Here is an 8210-nt window from a genome sequence, read left to right as displayed (position 1 = left end):
CCTGTAGCTGACCCATCCATGGGCTAGCCACTCGGGGGGAGAGCAAGAGCCATGCACGGTTAGCCCAGGGCACCACAGCAAATCACTACATCAGCAGGTGAACTGACTCTTCCTGGATTCCACGGGGCAGACAGCAGCCGGCTCCTCCCAGGACAGCTGAGCCCTGCCCCAAGCTGTGACACTAGACACCAGAGAGAACCACAGGGTTGCTGTGGGTCCAGCAGCCTCGCTGGACCCTGCGCCCTGACCAACTGATCAGTCCAGTCCCCTGCTGGGAGATGATGTCAGAGCTGCAAAGTGGAACCTGTGCAGAATGCCTTCACCTCCAGAAGGAAGTCCCGGGGTGGCTCGTTAGCCCCTCCCAGCGAGGTTATGGGACAGGCTTTGAGAGTCCGAGTAGCACGGGCCAGACAAGGGGTCGCTGTGGACGCTTCTGGCTTAAAAAACAAAAAAAGTCCATGGAAAACCAGAGGGCTGCAACCCCTCCCCAAATGAAACTGGAAACATCTTATATTCAATACAAACCTCCTGCAGTTTGGACTTTTCATCCCCAAATCTCCCCCCCCCACACCCCAATTACTGTCCCAGCCTTATAAACTGGATTCTAAATAACACGTCCACTCCACAACAATATAGTCACTCGGGGCCTGGATCTCAGATACTACTCCCCGCAGTACAGCGCCCCCTACTGCCACCCAGGGGTCAGCACGGACTCACTCCCCGCAGTACAGCGCCCCCTAGTGCCACACGGGGGTCAGCACGGACTCACTCCCCGCAGTACAGCAGTTTGTCCTGCATCCCAACTGAAGCACAGTCGGGACGCCATTTGTCCCGATATTTTGTTTCGGGCGCAATTTTTTCCCCCTTAGGCAGCGGTGACAGGCCGGGGGAACGCTTTTTCAATTGTTACACTCACCCGGCATGCCCAGGTCTTCGGTGGCACTTCGGCAGCGGGTCCTTCAGTCGCTGACGGGCTTCGGGGGCGGATACTTCTTTCTTCACCGGCGGCGGTCCCCATATTTTGTATTTAGCATCTGGTCACCCTAACTGGGGTCAGCACGGACCCAGCGTGCCCCACAGCACCCCCTCTGGCCCTGCACTCCGCACTGACCGCAGAGCAGACCCCTACGGAGCCACCCACACCGCCTCACGCAGCACGCTGGGCTGCCAAATACAGCAACGGCTGAAAAGCACCCGTCCACTTTCCATTTGCCGATGAGCTCATTGGAGGCTCCTCTTTGCAGGATCGTAGCTAGCAACACTACCAGCCTCCTGAATCGTGTAAGCAACCAAGACACCAGTTAAAAATTCAGGAGAGATTTCTCTTGAGGAGATTGTTTTGACTCGAGTGAATCCAGCACACACACACACGGAGGGTTGATTTTTTTAATTATTTTTTTTAATACAGTTAAATCAACAGGAAACAATAAACCAATTAAAACTCCGTGTTTTTTTGGCGTTAATTAAAAAAAATTCCTCCCTTGCGGCAACATCTCTGGCTAAAGGTTTCTATTAATAGGCTTTATTGGCCAGCAGGTGTCTTAAAAAAAGAAGATTTTCTGTGGTCAGACTTTTTAAAAACCCAAACCTTCTGGGACTATTTCAGCATGCGCCAATCCCGGTTTTCCTCCTAAGATCCAGCCGGCTGGAGTAGATCTGCCGAATATTTTAAACACAAAGGCCAAGATGTTGCGGTGGTTCCTAACGGGTCTGCAGATCTATTCTGGAGTCCCCCGCCTTTCCCCCGCAAAATGAAATGTAATAAGGAGGCCGCATTTTATCAGCGGGCTGATGGTCTGTGCTACCCGTACATCGGACTCCTTTAAGGGAGGGCTCCAGTGAGGACCCCTGGAAAATGGCAACACCCCAAAGTCAATCATCCCTCTGGGAAATATCAGAGCCCCAAACTGTTTTTTTTCCCCTATCTTTTTTTTTCCTTTTTTTAATTCTATTTAATTACAAAGAACTCCAGCTTTGGTACAAACCTGCCACCTGCTTCTCTGCTGCCCTCTGACACACCCCAGATCCCTTTGCTGGAATTGCTGGACACTCACACGTCGGCAGGCAGGGAGCAACGTCTGGGAGGCCTTGGGATTTGGGGAATGCTCACGTTCATCTGTTTTTCAGGGGGCGGGTAGGGAAGTGCCAGGACAGGGAACAGTGCTCCCACACTCCAAAAAAGTCTGGGAAAGGGCTGAACCCTGATGAGATCTCCCTCATTTCCAACTCCTTCCCCCGCCCCCCGCCCCTTTAAACATCACATTTATGAGCCTTTTTTAGGTTTAATCGTTTCTTTTAAAGGGCCAGTAGAACCACTGCTTATAAATACCCAGAGATGCTATTTAGGGCCATTCGCTGTATCTTTAAGGGATGCCGCCCGGCAGCTGTTCGAGAGCATTGAAAACAGACAAGGCTATAACAGGAGGTCAGTTCCTTGCTCCCTCCCTTATGTTACACACAGTGTGGCTCTTCCCCAGAGTGGCTCGCACTTATCCTGGCTCAATGGCAACTCCGAGTCAACTGGGGTAAGCAATATCTTGCATAATTAACCAGTTCAGAGCCTGGGACATCCTTGACTGCTGGATCTTCCAGACATTGCTGCTGGGCACCACAGCAGAAGGGTTAAACCCTTCACCTCAACCTGCCAGGAGGCCCCTATAGTGTTGGCTTGTGCGTGTATTCGCACAGGCACATCTAGTGTGAGCTTCGTGCAACATCACAGAGAATGGACCCAGACGGGAGGACTCATCCAGCTGGCATCTGACCGAACCAGCCAGGGGAAATGAATGTTTGTCCTGGATATCAGACACCTGTGGCTTCCTCCCAAGATCTGATCAGCTCCCAGCCAGGGACGGCAAATAATCCAAACCCTTCCAGTCCCTCCCGCCCCGACAAACTAAATAAATAAATTAATTGGCTCGGGAAGCCGCGGCAAACTGGCCACCCCCTCCCCAGGGGAAGGAATAAAAAAAGGAGCTGTGGATCAAAGAGTTAAAAAACATCCCATGAGCCCAATGTCCTGGGGCAGCTCGGGAACCGGGCCATGGTCCTGCTCCCCCTCCACGATTTGGTTTGTATTTGGTGCAGTTTTTCCCAGGGTCTCTTCCCTCTTTTGGCCAGGGAAGTCTGTGGCAGCAGCGTCAACCCCTTGGCAATGGGTGGGCGGAGGGGTAGGGGGGTCGGTGCCCCTCTCTAGCTGTCCAAGGAACTGCCCTCCCCGTCCTTGATCTCCTGGCTGCTCTCCACCTCCTCGGGAATGTCCTGCATCCTCGAAAAATCTGCAAGGAACCGAACACCCCAACTGATGAGTTCATGCATCAAGACGTCATTAATTCACAGACTAACACCCCCTCCCCAGAGCACCAAGTCTGCACTAGGGGCATGGCATCATTCAGCCCCATTGTCCAGACAAGGAAACTGAGGCACAAGTGGGGGGGAGGACTTGGCCAAGGTCACCCAGATCCCAGGACTCCTGACTTCCGGCCCCTCCTGCTTGAGCCACTAAATCCTCCCCCTTCCCAAGGCTGGGAACAGAACCCAGGCGTCCTGACTCCCAGAAGCACCATTCTGGAGAAGGGTCGGGGAATTGGGTGTTCCATTGTAATGCTTAGGGACACCAGAGACTGCCCAGTCCAGGACAGGTCCCGTCCCCACATCTCATTCACCCATTTCCACATCGGACCCTAGGCAACCTTGCTGTCTTGAAGCCCCAAAGCTCCTGCTAAGTTGCACAGGGACGAAATGGTCCCCTACGTCCACATGCCCGGGGCAGGATCAATCCCAGCGCCTCCCGCACCGAGAGTGCAAACTTCTGCTCTTGAGCGAAGCATGCTGGTGCATTAATAGCTGGCTGTTGCCACGGCTGGGGGTGCCCCTAGAGGGTGACATCACCACACTGACCTCGAGGGCTGGGAGGCGGAGACGGATGGCTGGCCGTGCCCTCATCCTCAGACAGCGCCTCTAAGTCCTCGTCGCCCTCCTGCAGCTGGGCGGGGCCGTCGCCTAAGGGATGGTCACTTGGCAACAGGCTCCCGTGGTTGCTCCCTCGGCTCTGCTGCAGAGAGGGAAAAGAGGAGTCATGTGAAAGCAACACCGCGGCCCTGGGGGCGTCATCGGCAGCGGGGATCGAACACAGGACTTAGCGGCTGAACTAGGAGAGCCAAGGCAGGGCAGCCTCCTTGACATGGGTGTGTGGCCCAGCCACCACTAGAGGGGGACAGAGCGCCACGCGGAGTGGGCGTGGCTTCCAGCCCCACCCCCTCCAAACGAAGCCAGGTTGAACCAGGGCAGGACAGCAGGGCCGCTCTAGGAACAGGAGGGCCAAGCACTCCACGGGTTTTGTGCCAAAAGATGGGAGGATCCTTGCGCCCCGGGCTCCCGAGGGGAGGGACCCTGCCAAGGATCTGGAGGGGGCGGTGCAGGGGGCGACCCTGCCCTGGGCGGGGGGGCCAAGAAGCAGGTACAATGGGGTTGTGGGATTTATATTATTTTTTTAAAAAGGATGTGAGATTTTTTTTTCCAGCCCCAAATCAAACTGCACCCAGGGCTTTTTACATCCTCCTCCCGCCCTCGTTGTCTGGGACACTGCGCAGACTGACCGGGGGCGCCAGGAACCAGAGGTGCCCTGTGCTGGGGGCAGGTGCTGAGTCTCCAGCAGAGGGAAACCCCAGAGAAGGCTCCCGGCTGCCTCCCCCTTTCAGCATGGGGGCAGCACGGCTGTTCTGGGAAGGGCGGCGTGTGAATTGCTTGGCTGGGGTTGAGAGCCCTGCGGACAGCAGGCCCCATTGGTTGATACAGCAGGGCGACCTCCTGCCCCAGCCCCGCCCTGCCAGGGACCAGCTTGCGCCACCCTTTTGCTGCCCCCGGAGCGGAGACCCACAAATGCCCTGAGGCTGGGTTACTCCCGACCCAGCGGGGAGTCGAACCGGTGACTGAGGGGCTCCCTGCCGCGCCCCCCGGCCCCCCCCCAGCCCAGCTGCCAGGCCTCAAGCAGCGGGCTCGCAATGCGTCCCCGCACCTGGCACCGCCGTGCATTGTGGGTAACCCTACCTGGGGCGGGGTGAAGCTGAGATACAGGGCGTCCCCCGCGGGCAGGCTCCGCCGCCGAGGCTCCCCCCGCTTCCGGACCCACACCGCCTCGGCGGCGCCCCCTTCCGGCCGCAGCGCGGCCAGCTGCATGCGGGCCTCCTCTGCCTCGCGCTCCAGCTGGGCCCGCTCCCGCTCGCTCTCCCGCAGCCGCGCCTCCAGCGCCCCGGCCTCCTGCGCCTTCTCCTGGCACAGCTGGTGGCAGCGGCTCAGCTCCTCCTGGAGCAGGGTATGCTGCCTCTGCAGCAGCGCCAGCTCCGTGGCCTGCTTCTCCGGGGCCCTGGCCGCCTCCCCCGGCGCCCCCTTGCGGGAGTTGGCGCGAGGCGGCTTCTCCTGCCGGCCGCCCCCGTCGTAGAGGTGCAGCTCCAGGGCGGTGTCCTGCTGCACCACGGCAGCCTGGGGAGGGGAGAGGGCGTCACTGGGGCTCTCGCGGCCCCACGCTCAGCCGGACCTACAGGCCCCAGGGAGGGCAGGGGCGACCCCTAGGCTGGGATCCCGGCTCCGGCAACTCCCTGGCCACCTCCTGCTGCCAACGCTGGTCTCTCGCGCTCATTCTGTACCTGTGGCAGCTCTGTACTCTGCCCCCCCCAGGGACAGCTGTGCCCCTGTCCCCAGGCCCTGTGCCTCTCCCTTCAGCCCCCTTCATCGGGGCTCTGGGCCTCCTCCCCGCTGGGGACTTCTCCTACCCCATCCCCAGTGCCCAGCTCTGCACCCCTCGGCCCTGGAACGCCTCCCTGTTTGCACTGAGCTCCACGCACCCCCTCTCCCCTCCCAGCGATTCTCCCCCCTCTTACCGCCATCCCTGGCACCTGGTTCTCAGAGCCCTCTCCCCAGGACTCCCCCTCCCACCTCATGCCCTGCCCTAGGGGTCCCCCTACCCTCTTCCCTCCATGCTACAGCAGCTCTATGACTCCCTCTGCCCTAATGACAAACCTAGGCAGCAACAGGGGAACCCCACCCCCACCCATAGGGACATGCCTCAGCTCCCCACCAGGACGGATCCCACTGCACCCACCAAGGGGAACCAAAACCTTGCTTTACAGCTGGTGGGGAGCACAGCTCGAAGTTCCCCCAGCCAGCGGGCATATGGGATGGGAGGGAGGTTTGATGGTACAGACCTGCAGGCCATGGAGGAGGGCGTAGAGTGCCACGAGCCGGTGAATCACTTCCTGGGAAGGAAGAGAGCAATAAATCCACATAAATAATAAATCAACAGCTCTTTCTAGCCGTAGATCTCAAGAGGCTTCAGAAAGGAGCTCAGTATCATTATCCCCATTTTATAGATGGGGAAACTGAGGCACAGGGGGGGCAAATGACTGGCCCAGCAGGCCAGTGGCAGAGTTGGGAATAGAACCCAGGGCTCCCAGCCCAGGGCTCTAGCCACTAGGACACACTGCCTCCCCACAAATCCCCACACTCAGCACAGCTGTTTGGAAAACACACACTGAGTTACAGGGTGCAGAGCCAGGACTCCCCTCTCCTATTAACCCCTTCCCTCCAGCTGTATAAAACCCACCCCCACCCAGAGGCCGCCAGCCCCCGTACCTCATGGGGTACCTTCTGCTGCAGCTGGTTACCATTCCCGTCCTACAGAGATAGAAGGTAGAGATTAGCCATGTGATGCCCCCCACAGCCAGCACCCCTAAAGTAAATGTGTGTGTTACAGGCCCCCCTCTGTGCTGATCTACAGGGGAGACGAATCTGTCTCCCCTCGCGCTAGCTGTCACCCCCCGCCGTGGTGGACCCACTGGGACTGGCGCCCTGCCGGGGCAGAAAGGGGCTTACCCGCTGTTCGGAGTCAGCTCTGCAGAACTCTAGGGAGCCGTTGAGGCTGCTGGTCTCGCTGTCTGCGGAGGGAAGAGTGAGCAGATGAGACAGGCCGCGCTAGCCCCTTCCTGGGCAGAAATCCGCCTGCATGTCACCGACACAGGAGGTGCTGAGGGGCTCGGCCCTTGCTACATCTAATTTTAGTGGATTGTGCTAGGTAGCACCCCCATAGGGGTCAAGAGACTATTGTGATCAGCCAATCTGACCTCCTGCATACCCGAGAACCTCACCCAGGGACGGCTGCATCTGGCCGGGCTGGAGAGGCACTTTCAGGAAGAGACCCCCAGTTTTGATGTAAAGACTGAGGCCAGGTCTACTGCAGGTTTCGCTGGCCGAGCGGTCGGTCCCAGGTGCGATCCCCAACCCAGAGCGCAGCCAGCAACAGACCCATGTGTAGACACAGTTATACCAGTACAAAAAGTCCATTTGCCGACAGTTAGGGGAAAATGGTGTACGCCTTTTGCGGGACCCCCACTAGGAGAACTGCCCAGTGGAGCTCTCCAGCATAGCTATACTGACAAGCCTTTCTAGTGTAGCCACGGCCCCAGGGGTGGAGAATCACCCACATCCCTAGGCATGGTGTTCCAATGGTTAACGACCCACACTTAAGAATCTGCACTTCATTCCTAGCTAGGTCTCCCTTCAGCTCCCACCCATCGGCTCTCATTCGGCCGCTGGGTTAGACACCCTTCCTCCGTCACAAATCTCCTCCGCCCCGGAGGTGGTCCTGGGATAGGAACCCCGTCGCCCTCCATCTATTTCGTTTCCCCCAAAGAGCAGGGGCAGCTCCTTAGGCATCTCACTGCAAGGCAGGTTTTTCCAGCCCGTGAATCATTCCTGTCCTTCGCTCTAGAGGCCTCTCCTATCTTGCAAGATACACACAGTAGAAAAGGAGCTGGCACAAGTACAAAACACTGATCAGCTCCAGGGTCTACATGGGCAGCATCCGGCCCTGCAGCGAGTCTGCGCCACGCAGTGCCCCCGACAGGGCAGGGAGAAATCGGAAGGGAGGCCTCAGCTCATACTCGGGGTGTCGGAGCCGGAGCCGCCGTCGGGATCAGCAGGGTGGTTCTGGTCTCGGTCCCTCACGGCTCCCACGAAGAGATCCTTCAAACACTCCACTGGGGGAGAAACGCATGGTGAACTAGGGCTGGCAAGACACTGATATTCCCTATCCTTCAGCACCGTGAATCCTCCTGCAGTCCTGGGGTCTGCTAGCAATGGGGCTGGGGAGAGGTTGGGCACTAAACCGAGGCTCAGGACACATGGGTTCAATTCCCAGCTCTGTCACTGACTCC

General features: G+C 58.3%; 1 protein-coding gene across 5 annotated transcripts in view; it reads right to left on the bottom strand.

Moving 5' to 3' along the window:
• Nucleotides 1-1372: 1372 nt before the first annotated feature.
• Nucleotides 1373-8210, bottom strand: part of ARHGEF2 (Rho/Rac guanine nucleotide exchange factor 2) — a 130337-nt gene continuing 123499 nt past the window's right edge. For 4 of the 5 annotated variants that reach the window (XM_073322498.1, XM_073322502.1, XM_073322501.1 and 1 more), the window contains 7 exons: nucleotides 7938-8033; nucleotides 6871-6932; nucleotides 6631-6672; nucleotides 6204-6254; nucleotides 5050-5481; nucleotides 3901-4054; nucleotides 1373-3278 (listed from right to left, as the gene is read on the bottom strand). In XM_073322498.1, coding sequence (XP_073178599.1) covers nucleotides 3193-3278; nucleotides 3901-4054; nucleotides 5050-5481; nucleotides 6204-6254; nucleotides 6631-6672; nucleotides 6871-6932; nucleotides 7938-8033 — 923 coding nt within the window. In that variant the 3' untranslated portion in view covers nucleotides 1373-3192. The remainder of the gene's footprint in view (nucleotides 3279-3900; nucleotides 4055-5049; nucleotides 5482-6203; nucleotides 6255-6630; nucleotides 6673-6870; nucleotides 6933-7937; nucleotides 8034-8210) is intronic. The other variant, XM_073322499.1, reaches the window with a different exon arrangement.

This window comes from Lepidochelys kempii, chromosome 24 (assembly GCF_965140265.1).
Source record: "Lepidochelys kempii isolate rLepKem1 chromosome 24, rLepKem1.hap2, whole genome shotgun sequence".
NCBI classification, from domain to species: domain Eukaryota; kingdom Metazoa; phylum Chordata; order Testudines; family Cheloniidae; genus Lepidochelys; species Lepidochelys kempii.
Note: the sequence above shows the minus strand (reverse complement) of the source record. Positions and strands in the feature narration are given on the sequence as shown.